The sequence below is a fragment of the Rattus norvegicus genome, chromosome 6 (genome assembly GCF_036323735.1).
Source record: "Rattus norvegicus strain BN/NHsdMcwi chromosome 6, GRCr8, whole genome shotgun sequence".
Classification (NCBI taxonomy): domain Eukaryota; kingdom Metazoa; phylum Chordata; class Mammalia; order Rodentia; family Muridae; genus Rattus; species Rattus norvegicus.
This window is the reverse complement of record NC_086024.1, coordinates 106914990-106932738: the sequence shown is the minus strand read 5'-3', so window position 1 is coordinate 106932738 and position 17749 is coordinate 106914990. Positions and strand designations below refer to the sequence as shown.

General features: G+C 40.8%; 1 protein-coding gene across 1 annotated transcript in view; it reads left to right on the top strand.

Annotated features, from left to right (window-relative positions):
* The window catches only part of Synj2bp (synaptojanin 2 binding protein), a 37684-nt gene extending 25915 nt beyond the window's left edge, over positions 1-11769 (top strand). The window contains exons 3-4 of the mRNA NM_022599.2: positions 4687-4782; positions 6340-11769. Coding sequence (NP_072121.2) covers positions 4687-4782; positions 6340-6480 — 237 coding nt within the window. The 3' untranslated portion in view covers positions 6481-11769. The remainder of the gene's footprint in view (positions 1-4686; positions 4783-6339) is intronic.
* The last annotated feature ends 5980 nt before the right edge of the window (positions 11770-17749 follow it).

The window sequence follows — 17749 nt, the reverse complement described above, 5'->3', positions numbered from 1 at the left end:
GAAGATCTTGAAGGGGCTCGAGACCCCATATGTACAACAATGCTAAGCAACCAGAGCTTCCAGGGACTAAGCCACTACCTAAAGACTATACATGGACTGACCCTGGACTCTGACCTTATAGGTAGCAATGAATATCCTAGTAAGAGCACCAGTGGAAGGAGAAGCCCTGGGTCCTGCTAAGACTGAACCCCCAGTGAACTAGACTGGTGGGGGGAGGGCGGCACTGGGGGGAGGGTTGGGAGGGGAACACCCATAAGGAAGGGGAGGGGGGAGAGGGATGTTTGCCCGGATACCGGGAAAGGGAATAACACTCGAAATGTATATAAGAAATACTCAAGTTAATAAAAAAAAAAAACTTACAGCATGATAGAAGAAATATAAGAAATATTACAAAGACACAAGATAGTAAATGTTCCACATATATAAGCCATTACAGAGAATGCCAGAGTTCTGTCCTAGTCACTTAAGGAAAGAAAGGGTGTGTGAGAAAAAGAGAGGGGTGAGTGCCAAGGCTGGAAAATCAGATATGTGGGAGAAGAACCCAGATCCAAAAGTAGATCCTGCCAAGGCAGGAAGGAATCTAGTGCATTACTTTTATTTCTAAATCGACGTTCTGTTGCCTTTCTCTATGGGAGGTTGGTTGAAATGGAATGAGGATTCACTACAGGTTAAGGAGATGGTTCAGGGGTTAAGGGGTTCCCAGCTCTGTATTGGGGAGCTCACTTCTACCCGTAAGAACTCCAGCTACAGGGAGTGTGGTGCCCTCTTCTGATGGGGACACACACACACACACACACACACACACACACACAGACACACTTACTTTCAAAACTAACAATAAAGAAAGACCAAGTGAAAGGGGAAAAAAATTCATTCACATAGGCTGTTGCCTCAGAACCCCATGGTGGCCCCTTTCTTCTCTAAAGTGCACCTGGAAGGGTGTTACTTTAAATGGCTCCATGTGTCTAACCTGCTTCATTCCTAGTTGCTTAAGTTTTCACTGGTTATTGGCTATGATGTAACTATAAACTGTTACTAACTTAGTTCATTTTGTTTAGTTAGTTATTTTGCGGTCCTAGGGATTGGCTATCGGGCTTTCATGCTCGGTAAGTGTTTTGCCACATCTACGTGGCCCTTTTAATGCATTTTAATGGGTTTTCCTGTTTGTAGAATACTTTCTGTGTTGTAAAATATGCCCTATGGTTTTGTAACTTTCCTAAGTTATCAGACTAAAAATGTGTTCCTTCTTTAGCACACATACATTTTAGATAATGAATACAGTTGTTAAGGACAAGTTTTTTTGTGAGTTTTTACACTCTTAACTTACTATTTTCATCCTCCTTAAATATGATCCACATATTGTCTTGATTTAAAGGTCTGGTATGGAAAAACTACATGATATCTTGTGTAGTTTTTTTTTTCCTTTTCTCATAAGAAGTAGAATTTAATTTTCTATGGCTACTGATACGATTTATACCAAAAGATAATAAAGAGAAATGTAGCTAAGCAGTGGAAATAGTTTTATAATTATTTCCATTGTGATTGAAGCAGAAGCAGGTGTATAGGATGAAGAAGCAGATCTGAAGTGCGTGAGAACCGGCCGTTCTTCCCTCGCTGTTTATTTTGCGTGCATTGCTTAGAATAGGTTGCTCCTGGAAGCCAGGAGGATGTGTATTCTCTGTGGTAAAGGAAACGTGGAGGTAAATTTCCCATCTCTCCTGTACATTTGAGTGAAGTCGCTCCTCAGTGAGCTTGTTAGGCAGTCTGTGGTGATGTCCCTGCTTCTTACACGCCACGTACTGGAACCCCAATGAAGCCATAGTGGTGACAGATTGGGCCATTAGCTAGCTGCATTTCACAGTGCAAGCACGTTTCTTAGTTGTATGAGAAAGAGTTTATTAACCACACAGAGATTAAACAGAAGATGCACTGGAGAACTCGTCACACCAGTTAACACACTTAACAGTAAGTTAAGAACGCAAACTTTCCTTGCTCACTAGTTTCATTTAAGGTGGGAGTAGGGAGATACTGTGTAAAATAAACCAGAAAAGGCAACCACCATGGTTCATCTAAGTGTCCACAACCTAAAATGGCAACCATAGATAACATGCAAACTGTCATAGTGTTAGACTGCAGTTTAACTGATTGCAGAGTGTTTAAAATTATACATGAAGGAAGGGGTGAGAGGGTCATTAAGAGGTGATTTAGAAGTGCATGCAGTTTGTGTTTGGTTTTGTTTTCAATGTGCATGGTGTTTTGCCTGTGTATGGATGTATGTGTACTATGTGTCTGGACTTGGTGCCTGCAAGAGGCCAAATGAGCCCATCATAACCCCAGGAACTGGAGTCACAGATGATTGTGAGCTGCCATGGTGTGGGAACTGAATTCAGGTCCTCTAGAAGAGCAGCCAGTGCTCTTGGCCAACCAGCTATGTCACCAGCCCCATAAGCAGGTTCTTCAAACAGTTTTGCAGGGGAAGAAAGAGGACAGCCATCCATGTATGTACGTTGTTTTCTATGTAGAGGACAGTGGCTTTAGTTGAGAAGGACCATCAAAGATTATAATCAAGAGAAGAAAGTGACTGCGTTCTGTAAATATATAGTGTATGGGTTAGCCTTGATAAATAAAAACAGATTGAAGTAGGGATTAGGGAAAAGGGGCAGTGAGAGAATATCCAGATATGAGGGAGAAGGTCAAAAGGGAAGAGCGAGCTGTTCTCAGTCTTCTCACAAAGGCTGAGGCGAGTCAGGCCAGGATAGAGATAGAGGTGTGTGACAGATCCTGGTGATGTTTATTAGTGAGTTCACTTGCTGACTAGAAGGGGTTTCAGCATGAGCTGTAGCAGCTGACTTGGCTCTCTGTACAGAATGTGACCATGCTCTTCTCCAGGAATAGTCAGCTCAACCCTGGCAAGGGGAATAGTGCAGTGTGTCCCCTGGACTGGATGGTCAGGTACTGGGACAAATGATTACAATAGCTTATATGGTGCTTTGTTGAAATTACAGCCAAAATCCTAGATGAATAAATGCAAGTAAAATACGAAGATGTTAAAAGCACTGATGATAAAGAGAAAAATCTAACGAAGGGCTAAAAGGGGAGAAGTTGTAGGCAGGTTTTTTTAGAGTTGGCTATGTGTCTAGTATGTCTAAATGTTAATGTCACAGTTTAGTCTCAGTTGGTAACTAGAGAAATTATAGTTATTGAAAATATCCAGTCTATAAAAGAAAAGCATTGGTAGTTCCACTTATCAAAGATACTAGCAGGACTCATGAAGAGAAGGAACAATACAATGTGTTAGAGAAGGATGGGGATGGTGGTTGAGGATGACAAACACTGAGGTGGGTTTCTGTGGGGTCTTAGACTCTGCTCTGTATATTCTCCCTATGGCTGTCCAATCTGCCTCTCACAGCACTTTCTTCTGGTGGCCACTTGGTCTCACTGAATGGGAAATTTCCATAGCTACTGTTTCTTAAGCTCCATGTAAATTTCTCTATTCAATAACTTAGGTCTGATCAGGACCGTGTAGGTAAGCTGCTTCTCCCACTGGATTCTTCCTGGCCTCCTAACCAATGAGAACTCTATGCAAACTTGATCTGTCTTTGTATCCTCTTGAGCTGCCCAATCTGTCTAAAACGTAACCTAAGACTGTGAGGAGAATGAGAAAAGAATAAAAATGTAGATTGCCTCCACATCAGCTGAGCAAAGGAACAGTTGGCAAGTCAGGGCGGGAAGTAGAAACCTTTGAAGAACAGTGAGATGTTAAGAGTGCTCTGAGCTTCGCTCCGTTATTTCAGTCTCCACACCTAGTGGCCTACTCAGGGCGCTGGGTGGCAGCTACTTCATTACAAAGTCTGTACAAAAATTCAGTCTACTCTATACGATCATTGCAGTAATTAAATCTGATAGTGTATAAAGCACAAACCTACTAAATATAGTAAATATTTCATCTACTAATGCTGTTTTCAGTAGCAGTGACATGTATAAATCTCTCTGTCTTGCACAAGGCGGGACGTGTTGCCTCACTGAGTATGATATAAAGGACACTTGTGAGTCCTAGCAACAGAAAGAGCACTAGTGCGTCACATTTGTCCCCTCTGTGCAGTCGGATGCCCTGCATTCAAGGGATTTCTAGAGGTTTCTGTCTTCACAAAAAAAGATTTTTAGTAAATTTGAGAACAGGAATTACATAGAACCAGTGAAAATTGTTCACAGTAAATAAACCTGCTAGAGTGGCGAGAGAATGACGTTTCCGGGGCCAACACTGGAAATGCTGAGGATTAGGGATATAAAGAATAGGGGATAATAGAAGATGATATCACAGAGCGTCCCCTGATGTACCTGTGTGGAGATAGACGGATACTCACCGGTGATTGGCAGGTACAGCAACTGGAGCCAGTGCAGTCAAACAAGATGAGCACAGAAGTTAAGAAAGAGGAGAAACAAATCTGTTAAAGCCAGGATTCACTTTAGATGATCCATGGATTCTCGGTTGTTGGAAACCTAACTTTGAAAATGAAGAAACTTTCTCTTGCATGCTCAGTAACTAAGCCCATATTCCTAGACCTTGGAATTTGACCTGAAAGAGTCCGATCTTATTTTTAAGGGATTGGTTCACTGCATGAAAGTAAGTTGTTCACTTGAGAGACTGAATTTTCCTTTCTAACTTCTCTCTCTTGCTATTGACAGGTAAATGGCCAAGACCTGAAGAACCTGTTGCACCAAGATGCCGTAGACCTCTTCCGTAATGCAGGATATGCCGTGTCCCTGAGAGTGCAGCACAGGGTACGTATCCCTTGCACCTGGATAAGGGACAGTAGGCTTTTGTACTGTACTTGGGAATAAACTTGTAATCTTCAAAGTCTGTTTTGCTTTGTCTTTTGCTGGGATTGCCTTTGTCTAGCGTAGGCAGGAGTTCTTTGTTATTTCTGCCTATCAGTAAAACCAGCGTGTAACCCAGGTCCTACCTTTAGTGGATTAAAGTTTATAAGTGAAAATGGAAGGAAAGTAGAATTACTTGGTAAGAGGCCGAAGATGATTGAAAGGAGCTAGTAAAAAAAAACTGGAGAAAGCGGTGCCAGTTTGAACTACATGTTGAGACTCTAAAAGAAAACTCAAACTATATAAAAAAAAACAAAAACAAAAAAACCCAAACCCAAAAGGACATAAGTTATATCTAAGCAAGCGGCCAGAGTTGCAAGCAGAACGTGGTTGTGTTGAACTCAGAGGCAGGTAGATAAAAGACAGTACAGTATTGGTTAGTGTCTGCCTTTGCAGGGGCTCCTCTGGTTCTAAAGCATGGAGAATTTATGTGGGCATATATTTCAGATATGATCAGGGTTCCTTTTGAAGATGTGCATTCACTTTAGAAACAGCCTCAAATAACTTAAAATACAACAGGCAGTATTGGTCAAAAAGCTCATCTAATCCTGAAAAACCATGTCTTTCCAGTAAGCATGGCTGTTCAGGACTTGTCATCAGTGATAAGGGATAGGACAGCAGTTCTAGAAGACAGTTTGTGTACTTGCTTCTCAGTGGAAGGGATTCGGGTTCTGTGGGCTGGATGTAATGAGGTTAAATCTAACTGGAAGAAGATGGCATTGTAGTGATTTCAAGTTAACCATCAAAAATTGATTTAAGAGGGTCCACCCTGTAAAACAGAGTTGGAATGAAGAAAGACAATGCAAGTATAAAAAGAAATACTTGGGGGATAGAAATTGAGAATGACTAGGATGTGGTTTCTTTATCTCTTAAGTCTTTAATGTCTCCTCCTGTAGATTTCACCTTTATCTGTACCTAGCATTGCAAACTTGGGCATGGAGGACAATACCCCATCTTAGGAGCGAGAGGCTAACTTAGAAGCTTTCCCAGTAATGACATTGGAACTGTGTTGACAGAATTTGGATCTGCTCTTATTGTATTAAAATGACTGATATTCTTTGTAAGTAAATGTTTCCAGAAAGAAAGCTGCTTCCTTCCTCTCCCTTTTCCTGCTCTGCAATATCCAAACTTCCTGAAGGGCCATCATTTTCATCTCACCCCTTCACTTTCCTGTTAAGAATCATATATAAGAAGGTAGAGACATTATAGAAACAGGAATTATCTACTCTACTCTGTGAGGTCCCATTAAGCCAGTAGTAAACTAAAGTCAAATGCTTCCCTATCGGAAAGTCTGTGAGTGATGCATCAGGTAGGACAGTAGTTCATTTCTTTTGGTGGAAAGTGTGTGGATTTTATAGCTTTGGGTGGTATAGATTACATCTCCAGGTAATTGTCAACTTGGATCTTTTAGCTGTGGCACATACAGTAGTCAGAGAGTTAATATTCCCCCTTCCCTTTCAGTTACCAGTGCAGAATGGACCTATAGTTCATCGAGGCGACGGAGAGCCGAGTGGAGTTCCTGTAGCTGTGGTGCTGCTGCCAGTGTTTGCCCTTACCCTGGTAGCAGTTTGGGCCTTCGTGAGATACCGAAAGCAGCTCTGAGATGCCTGTTGTCTTCCAGTGTGTCCGATGAGCTAACTATCTCTCTCACTCACCATCTCGACATCCTCCCCTAGTCTTCCTTCCCACATAGCCAACACATGATTTAAAGTGACTGCTTATCACCCGAAACCTTGCTGTTCAAAATCTCCAAGACTTCACATTCTAATGGAAGAGTAAAGAGATTATTTGAAGAAAGCTGGGGGTGGGGAGAGCCTTGCTTAGAATAAATGAGAAGTTACATATTTTACTAGAACTGCCAATAAAAATTCAGCTATCAGCCAAAGAGGAGAAGCTTGCTCTTCCTGTCTCCATGGACGACACCTTTTGCTTAGCTGGTGTGCTTTGAAGGCTAGCTGTGCTATGTGAAAGGAGGAGCTGATTTTTTAAATACTTTTTCTTGGGAAGTATTTGTGGCCTTTAATTTGTAACTATATACTTAGATGCCTATATTGGACATAGGCGAATGAATTTTTTTCTTTTCTTAGAAAAGAAAATACATATATACACTAACACACACACACACACACACACACACAGCATAAAACTGATGCCTTATGGAGAGTTAAAGAGGTGAGAAAACTACTGGTTCTTGGATTTCTAGTGGACAAGTTTTGGGAACTAGGGGGTCATATTCCTTTATATATAATCAAAACTCATATTAAAGAATGAGTTCTGGATTGTAAAGAGAACTTACTTTTTCCACTTGTCTGTAAGTCTTTGTCCACAAGTTAAAAACATACACAGTCCTAAGGGCTGATCATAACTGAAACACTTCAAAAATTATTGGCAGAGAAGGTATAACGGGGATGGAAAAGTTAGCTTTAAAAGAGAATGCTCAGTCAGTGGCATTAGGAAAATAATGACTGAAGCAATTAGTTGAAAACTGTAGAACAACTAGTGTTCCAGGGTAGCTACAGTGATGTGGGAAATTGTGGCAAAGCAGTTCTTCTCAAGTCAATTTGTTTAAAAGACTTTGGGGTGTAAAGATGAGTCCTGACAGTCTCTGAATGACCTTAGTGACTGTTGTACTATGTGAAAGGATCCATTGGCATGGAGATGAGAAGTAGGAGGGCCAAATAAACCATCAAGACAACTGAAAAAAGATCATACCTCAGGGTGGCACTTGAACCCTCAAAGTGCTCACCAACTTTCAGTTTCTAGTATCAGGCAAAGCCTAAGGGAAGGGACTGCTTTCCTGGCAGGGTGGACCCCAAATCAGCCTGCTTCTGATAGAGTTACGATGAGAAGGCCCAAATTGATGTAGGCTTTCTTTTTGTGTATTTTTCCCAAAGCTATAAGCACTAGTTTTGGTTTTAATAAGGTAATGGACCATTTTTTCAGAAAAAGGGGAAGGAATAAGGTTTGTTTGTTTATAGAGGGTGCAAGGAAGTTTAGTGAGCATTTCTGAGGAAAGCCTGAGCACACAGAGTAGATTAACTATGCCAGAGAATAGCCAGGGATATTGGGGGGTGGGGGGTAGTGGAGCTGTCCTGTTTATGTAGCATCAAAGTTGGTTTTAGAGTACTGAGGATAGTTGAACCAAGCCTAATTTTTTTTTTCACTTTAACAAAATAATTTCCGTCTTTTCAATAAATTGGCCAGACTATTTTGACCTAAGATTATAAAGAGTTTTCCTGACAACCTAGCAGTCACTTAACAGATGTCGATTGCACATTAGTTTTGTCAAGACACCTTTATAACAAAGGGAAATGCACACACTTCATCCAAAAGGACATTGTGGTTACAGTTAGGAAGAAAACACTTAAGATGGAATTATCCATGTAAGTGTAAGTTGTTTATATTACAGACAACAAAAGAAAATAGCTCCCAAGCTTTGAGCACTGAAGATCTCAGAGGAAGGACTCCTTAGGTGCCAATCGTCTAGCAAGCATGCATACATAGGGGACAAGTTAAGAGTCTTACCGGGTTGAGTAAGAAAAGGAAACTATTGCCATGCGAGACAGAGCACGATGCAGCAATGTGGAGGATGAGCAGACAGCTAGCATGTTGTAAGGAGCTCAGAACGGGAGAGCCTTCCTGCAGTGGCATCGGGGGAGAATGCAAAGGAAAGTCTTGAACAGTCCAGTGAGCCTTTGCCTCTGGATAAACTGTTGATACAGGGAGACATTTGCTTTAAACAGTCTTCACATAACCAAGCCATTCAGTACTTCTTGAAACTGACTTCATAACAGGAGTCATTGTAAGTTCCACAGAAAGCAAGACGTATGTATTTCAGTTCTTGTCTTGACCAGCAGCACTCCGGAGGCCCAGTGTCCGGTGCCCTCCTTGTATCTGAAGCAGGGGTAACAGCTCTGCTGTGGGCCTGTTTCCCTCTAGTATTTACCTCAAGGCTTGGAAATGTATTTTGAAAGACCTTCAGTCAAACGAAGTAAAGCAAATGTCAAGAAGGATAAACCACTGTTGTGTGTTGATGTGTGGTGTATTGTGATATAAATAAAAAATATCGTTGAAGTTTTACTTTGTAAAGATTCTGGTAACACTTGGGTCTCCTTGGGAAAGAAACAACACTTGACCAAAGCATTTAAGTTTTAGGCAAATTCCATAATATTTCACTCTTAGTTATAAAATTATCATACATGAGATGTTGAGGATCTATATAGATTATTCAGATTTTATATTCCTTATAGATTGACTCAAATATTCCTTAAAAGATTATATATGATGCTCCTATGGCATAAATTGTAATGTTTAATGTTTTGAAAATTGGTTATAGGTATTTTTTAAGTTCCCATAAAGTGTTTCTTGTATTTGTCATTGTGAATTATATGTAATTCTAATAGATATTGTTTGCTTTAGTCATTTTTGTCTCCTTTTCCTATAGTTTCCTGTGTGAGTGATTCCATGTAATTAATTGGACTGTCTAGCCACAGGCAACAAATAGAAGTAGTATTTGTAATTGCAGCCTGTGCCAGGGACTGTGTTAGACTGATTAGTAACACTATGAATCACCCGAGATCTTAAGTATTGCTATAAAGAGAAGACTGAAGATGAGAGAGTAAAGTATTTTCCTGGGATTATATAGTTGGTAAAAAAGAATCATGATTTAAACTCTGGACTTTGGATAAAAGTATCAGTAATTTTCCTCATTGCTAGCAGTCCTCATGCAAGGTCTCTGGACTAAAGCGATGTATTACCTGCAAATGCTTGAGTTTCATCCCATACTTATGGCGTGAGGTGAGTGTGGCAGCCAGCATCTCTGTCCTCCTAGGTAACTGGTTAGTGCTGAACCTCGAGATTCACCACTGTCAGGAGCTGTCTCTGCTTAGAATCACCTGGACAGCTGGCTGTCAACCCACGTTAAGTAAGAACATGTGGGACTAGAATTCAGTCAACAATAAAAGCTTTCATCAGGTGGCTAAAATGTGCAGACTCTGTTTGTACTGGCATGTTGGCCATCACTCACAGATGCAACTCTAGCCAGAATCAAGAATGGGGCAGATCCAGAGCCCAGCTCGCTGAGCTTCTGCCCCAGATTTCAGAGGCAGAGTAAGAAGTGGAACAGTGTTTTCCTCCCAGGTGCTCAGGACAGGCTGGTCAACTTCCAGTCACATATGCCATTTAGTAAGTGCTTCGGCCTGTGCAGCCATTAGTAACCAAATCATGGGATAGTGAATCTAAAATACTCTTGGATAAAATTTGTATTAGAATTAAAAAAAAATGAGGGTCAGAAAGGTGAACTAACTCCAACTTAGATGCCCCTCCCCTTTATTTTGGTCTCAAATCTGTTTTAATGTGTCCACAACATTAATCAAAAACTGTATTTTTTTTTTCGGAGCTGGGGACTGAACCCAGGGCCTTGCGCTTGCTAGGCAAGCGCTCTACCACTGAGCTAAATCCCCAACCCCCAAAACTGTATTTTAAAAATCAGTTCACTTTCATCTTTTTTTCCTTGGGTTTTCAGTAAAGACCAGAAGGACTGACAGACAGCTAGAGAGGTTGTGTAGACATCCAGATGGGGAGAGTGCATTGGACAATCTGAGAAATCTATTCAGGTGCTGCCTAATTCCATTAGCTTTAAGTTAGATACAAGCTGTTTGTAGTATTTTGGGTTTTATTGTGCAAATAAACAATAGAGGCCTTTAGTCCCAGCGTTAGGATGCAGAGGCAGAAGAAGGCAGATCTCTGAGAAGGAAGCCAGAAATGGATCTCTGTCTCCCCCTCCCTTCTCTCCCCTCCCCTCCCTCCCTCTGTGTGTGAGTATAATCAATAAGGATTTTATCCTACCTACTTTCAATGGAACGTATCTTTTTGCAGATACTGTTTTTTTTCTTCATTGATAACTATCAACACTAGTAGAGAAAATACAAAGATAAAATTTAGTCACTGAGCTGAAATAGCTTAGCATCTGAGAGTGGGTGATCTTTAATGTATCTTTTGAACATCACTGAAGAAGTAAAGTGTTTGAGTTCTTAAGCTCTCTCAAAGTAGATTCAGGGTTGACTGTTATCCTAGGCTAATCCTTCTTTGCTGTTCCTTTTAACTGCAGAACTTTTATTGAGACCAACCCTCACCTCACAGTGCAGTTATGATTTTTTTAATAAAAGACAATCTTTTAAAGAATTTTGCCCAGTGGGCATGAGATTCTGAACTGCCATTAACTCTTGTGTTGATAACTGTATAGAGAATACACAGCACTCGACTACCTGATGCACTTAATACAAAGTTTGTCAGAAAGCATTGCTGATGAAAAGTCTAGCATTCTGAAATGCCAGTGCCTCTAACTAAATTCCCCTCATCGTTCCCTCATTACACGGGAGAAAGGGAGGGGAAGAGGACTAGTAAAGGCTTTCAGTGCAGTTTTGTTACTTGTCAGCAGAGTGATTTGCAAAAGAACTTCGTAATGTATTGACTAGTCACAGGAAAATGGGATGATCCTCTTCAGTGTTGGCAGGTTTGCACGTGAAGACACGGCACTGAGTCCAGTTTTAACGCTGTGTTTCTAATCCTGCTTGAACATGAGTTTGTTATTACTGGATTCTTGTACACCTTCGAGGCTTTTCAGTTCTTGGAACATTATTTTCGTGAAGTACCTTATGTTGTTTCCTTTCTGCTCTGATTCTTATGTCCCCTTGCATCCCTGTATGTAAACAGTCACTGTTTCACAGGTTAGATGCCTGAGAGCTACTTGGAAATCAAGTAAAAATCAATCACATTTGCTAGGAATTATCATCACCAATGCATCAGTGATCCTGTTTCAAGCTCACTGATACCAGTGTGTCCAGATTTGCCTCTTGAACTATGACATTCAATAAAGACCTGTTGAACTTGTTTACAGTCTTAGATTTTTTTCTTTTGGAGACTATTAAGTATTTCCTTATTCTGTCATGTTCTTAAGCCAGGGGATGATGGGACAATGGGAAAAGGAAAGAAACCTAAATTTGAGGCTTACTTTACAAAAGAGGCCAACACTAGGACTCTGATAGCTCTGTGATAGAATTACCCAACAATTACTGACTGCTGACCAGTGTTGTAGCTGTTATCACAGTGTGGTAGGATTAAGCCCTTAAACTTTTCACTGTAGTTTGGACAGTATTGTTATGAGGTCATCCATGAAGATCTGATAGAATTCTGCATTAAACCTACCTGGTCCAGGGCTCTTTTTGGTTGGGAGACGTTTAATAACTGCTTCTATTTCTTTAGGAATTAAGGGATTGTTTAGATGATTAATCTTTAACTTTGGTACCTGGTATCTGTCTAGAAAACTGTCCATTTCATCCAGATTTTGCAGTTTTGTTGAGGATAGGTTTTTGTAGTAAGATCGGATGATTTTTTTGAATTTCCTCAGATTCTGTTGTTATGTGTCCCTTTTCATTTCTGATTTTGTTAATTTGGATGCACTCTCTGTGCCCTCTGGTTAGTCTTGCTATGTAATTGTGTGTGTGTGTGTGTGTGTGTGTGTGTGTGTGTGTGTGTGTGTGTGTGTGAGAGAGAGAGAGAGAGAGAGAGAGAGAGAGAGAGAATGTAATTGTGAGGATGCATGCAAGGTGAGCCCAGCTGATTTGAGTGGAAATGTATAAATACATATTCACAAAGTTTATGCATATTTATTTACCTATGTAAAAGCTTTTCCTTCTGCAAGCACTATTCACTTCTCTTGGTTCAATAAAAGTTTATTGCTCCAAACTTCCCCCTCGCCTGACAAGCAAGAGGCTTAGGGACAAAAGCGAAAAGGCTCTAACAATGAATCCCTTACTTCATCTCCTGCTGTTTTAGAATGAGGTGCTAAATGCCAGAGACCACAGTTTCTGGCCTTAGAGGAACACAGAAGGCAGGTCAGCTACAGAAGCATAGTAACTTAGACTTAGATAAGTAAACTTTGTATTATTATACAGCAACCCTAAATATCTAGTAAGACAAAGTCTTACCCCCAAATCTCATGTGACAGTCTTACCCTCCAACTCTCTTCTCCCTCTGCTGCCTCAAGAAGAACCAACAAGAAAGAAGACTCCTCACCCACCACCCCACCACCACCCCCCAGCAGATGAACAAGGCATAGACAAGTTAAGAAACTTGCCCAGGGGTTGGGGATTTAGCTCAAGGCCCTGGGTTTGGTCCCCAGCTCCGAAAAAAAGAAAAAAGAAAAAAAAAAAAAAAGAAAGAAAGAAACTTGCCCAGGTCACACAGTTACTAAATGTGAGCCAGGCAGTCTGGCTTCAGAACCTTCATCATAACTAGATGAGCTCTACTGGCTCTACTTTCTAGGTGCTAGACACTGTGTTGTACTTTTTCAATATTCCCAGTGTTAATCTCTTGAAGCTACAAGGCAGTTAGAATAGTCCCATTTTTTTACAGGTGAAATAACCCAATGGTTAAAGATGATAAACTTGTTCAGATACATAGCTGTTTTGTTAGCAGATCTGGCAGTTTACTTCAGACTCAGAAAGCTTAGTAAATGACTGGGGCTGGTGAGATGCCTCAGTAGGTAAAGGCACCTCCTGCCAAGCCTAAGGACCTAAGCGATTCCTGGAACCCACACCTGACTTCCCCAAGTTGTTCCCTGACCATCACTTCAGCACCAGGGCAATAACACACACACACACACACACACACACACACACACACACATGGGGGGGGGAGAGTTTAAAGTGTTTTAAGCTTGCAGTTCCTATATTTTTGCGTTTATAGTGTGAAAACAACCATGAGTATTAAACAAAAAGAAATGGCTCAGTTCCAATAGTTTTCCAGTTGTGCATTACTTAATAGTGATACAGTCAGTGAACTGCCAATCTTGCAACATATTACTCTATGGGAAATTTCAGCTATTAAAAATTTCAAGAACCCCTGTCTTATACGGAGTCCATAGGTGTCTAAAATACTGTATGTTCCATTACTGGTTACCAAAACAAAACAAAAAAAAACCCCAAACTCGTTAATGTTAGTCTCTTGGTCACATTACTAAGAATTGTAGGTTAGGTTCATCTGAAGTAATAAAAATAGAAGAAACTTCCCAAATGTTGATCACTTTTGAGTCCTAAATGGAAAACCACGACATATTTAAAGAATGGCTCTAAAATATGTATTATCTATTTTGTATTTGGAGAAGGCTCAGCAGGGAATGTGCTTGCTGTGCAAGCATAAAGGCTTACCCATTAACCACAGAAACGTTGGCCCTGTTGGTGCTCCTCTATAACAGCAGCAGTGGGGATGAGGAGGCAGCATCTTTAGGATTGTTTGGCTTCTGGCCTGCCAGTCTAGACAAAGGGAAAAGCTGCAGGTTCAAAGAGAGATTGCTACAAAACGTAAGGTGGGAGAGAGACACCTAATGGTGATCTCGGCCTCTACACAAGCACATAACATGGAGAAGAAGGGGCACATCTACACAAAAACCTCCAAGAAATAGGAGCTAGAAAAAAATCCTATAAAAATTCCCCTTGTTCTTTATTTGAAAGTGAATGAACAATGACTATTGCCAGAGTGGAGTGTGAGCCTCTATCATGGCTAAAATCCCATCCTTAAGATTCAGGCATTCACTTGAAAATATTAAAATATGTTAGTCATTTACTTTATAAATTGGCACTTGACAATTGAATGCTTGGGTAGAGCTTCGCTCTACCAGATAAATCTAGTGGCAGAGGTAAAATTGTATCAACTACTTTTCTTGTTGGTGTGACAAAATTAAAAACAAAACAAAAATATAAACAAAACAAGGGATGAATTTGTCTGAGTTTGACTGGGCAGTCCAACCATGGCAGGTAAGATAGGCAGCAGGCGTGTGAGGAGGCAGCTGTTAACATTGTCTGCCACCAGGAAGCAGAGTGATGAATACTGGCACTCTCCCTTTTATTCCCCATGGTGTGGTGCTGCCCACATTTAAGATGGATCTTCTGACGTCATTTAACCTAATTTAGAAACTCCCTTACAGAGATGCCAAAAGATTTCTTTTTTCCCCCACCCCCAAGATTTCTTTCCCATCAATGTGACCACCAAGATTAGCTACCATCTGTCCTCTGAGAGGCCCAACTCACCAACCCCAGAGGCATACATCCACAGCCAAACAGTGGATACGGCTTGGTGAGTCTTAAGGAAGAATAGGAGGAAGAATTGCAACCCCTAAAGGGATAGGAACTCTACCGGAAGACCAACAGAATCAACTAACCTGGTCTCTTGGGGTTCTCAAAGACTGAACCACAACCAAATCAAACAAAACAAACAAACAAAAAACAAACAAAAAAACAAACAAAAACCACACACGCGATGGAACTAGGTCTTCTCATACATATGTAACAGATGTACAGCCTGATCTTTCCCAAACAACTGGAGCAGGAGCTATCCCAAAAGCTGTTGCCCACCCTCTCAGAAGAGAAGGGAATGGATGGGGGTGACCAGGAGAGGGGCAGTGACATGGCCTCATTTATTCTATAGCTCACGACCCATAGAAATTAAGATGATGCTAGGAACACCCTAGAGAGTACTTGTGATCACTTTTATCAGAGAATGTGCATAAAGGAGGACATCTAGTTTTGTGCAAACAACCTAATTGTAACTGGTTTTAACTGAATAAGACTGAACTGGAGTAAACTTACTCTCAGCCACTCCAGCTATACTCAGATGTTACACCAAATGGTGAGAAGAACGAAGAACCAAAATGAGACTTTTTTTTTGACGTGTTGTCTTAGGGATTACAGGAGGAGGCTATGGTTTCCAGGTTTTAGCAATGTACCGGAAATCTGCACATTGATCAAATTTGAAGGAAAATGTTTTTGGAAAAGAAGATAGATCAGGGGTTCTCCAGTGTTGTCCTAGAACCTCAGTTTCAGTATGACCTTGAAACTTGTTAGGAAATATATTTTAGGTCCCATCCTTAGCCTGTGTAATCAGAAACTAGGGATGGACTTTTAGTATTCTCTAGAGGGTTTTCAGACACACTGATGCTTCACAGTAACTAATACAGAACAACATGATGGCCTGGGGTAATGTTTCTTACCACCAAGTCTGACAACTTGAATGGTGAAGGACACACACACACACACACACACACACACACACACACACCTCACTGGAGCGAGGTATTAAAGCGGAAGAGAATTGTCTTAGTTACTTTTATATTGCTGTGACAAAATACCATGATCCAGATAATATATAAAACGAAGTTTAATGGCAGAAGACAAGCATGTGTAACACTGGAGCAATAGCAGAGAGCTTACCTTTGATCCATAACACAAGATATATCTGGGGAGAAGGGTAGGAGAGAGACAGGGAGAGAGGGAGGAAAGGAGAGAGACGAGGAGGAGAAAGGGAGAGACTGAGAATGGCATGGGGTTTTGAAACTTCAAAACCCATTCCTACTGATGTACCTCCTTTGTCAAGGCCACACCTTCTATTCCTCTCTAAACAGTTCCATCAATTGGGAACCACATAGTCAACATTTAAACCTAATGGGGTTGTTTCTCATTCAAGGACTTAAGGCTCTAACATAACGTTTACCACAAGGACTAAAGATTCTACAGTTTACAAGACCAAAACAAAAAAAAATTGAGCTTTGGAGAGGGTCCATGAAATGTCCGTAGAAGCCATTATCAGCTAGATAATAGTCAATTCTGCAGGAAGGAATATCTGTACTACTTAACAGAGTACAACCTTGGATAAGCCTGTTACCCCTTCATGAATGTGGTTATATATGTGAAGAGGATAACAGATTACTGATTATAGCATTATCTAGAATATACGTGTATGACTAATCCCATTATAAACTACTACCTGGGTGCAGGGCTTTGGTGGAGTATGATTCAGAGAGATGATGTTTGGAGCCTGACCCCTTGATTTCTAACATCTGTTGAAGTGAGAAATAACACACTTAATATGGACATTGGATGAGTTTTGAAATGTCACAGGAAATTAATAAGATGGACATCGATGCTGTGTAAGTGCTACACACCACATTGTTTTAATAAATCTTGTAGCCCCTCATGGTTTCATCTTTGTACAGAGATTTTTTTTTTCAAAACAACAGAAAGACGTCAACCCAAGGCAAGGTATCATGGCATACGCCTGTAATCCTAGTGCTCCAGAAGGAGGAGGATTAACACAGTCAGTGATAAACGATAAACACCAGCTCCAAAGGTTACACCATTCATAATTTATAGCAAACTTGTTATTATAAACCTATCCATTTAATCCTAAATCCTGATCCAGAATATTCTTAGTATATCTACAAAATTTTCTTCTAGTACTTCTGATTGTGTTGTTTAACCTCTCAATTTAAAAATGCTCACCCTTCCACTACTTCATTCCCGTGTTTGCAGATCTCTCTTCTACAGTCAAGTGGAGAAACGCAGTGGGGGTGGTGTTGGGGGGAAGGATTGACAAAAGTCTTACTTTAAGAAAGGTTTTCCTGGACACAGCCAAGTTTCCTTCGGTTTCATGCAAATTATGTCTTTTCCTCAATATTAAAATCCAAACTCTGAATTATTGCTGCTGTCCTCCTGCTTTCATGTTTGTATGCTAGTAACAGTAGCAATGTGTTTATACATTGACACACAGTACACAGTGCAGTAAGTTAGAAGCCAAAGTCTCCTGGAGCTCCGAAGAGGGAATAATTGATGTGGCCTATAGAGTACAGTGGACTTCAAGTACTATGTCCCAGGAGGTGAAAATTGGAGGTGTGTAAATTCATGGCATATTTGGTAAGGAATATTATGTCTTCCAGGATGGAGTATGGAATGAAAAGTGGCAAAACCAGCCAACCAACCAAACAGCCAGCCAGCCAGCCAGCCAGCCAGCCAGCCAGCCAGCCAGCCAGCCAGCCAGT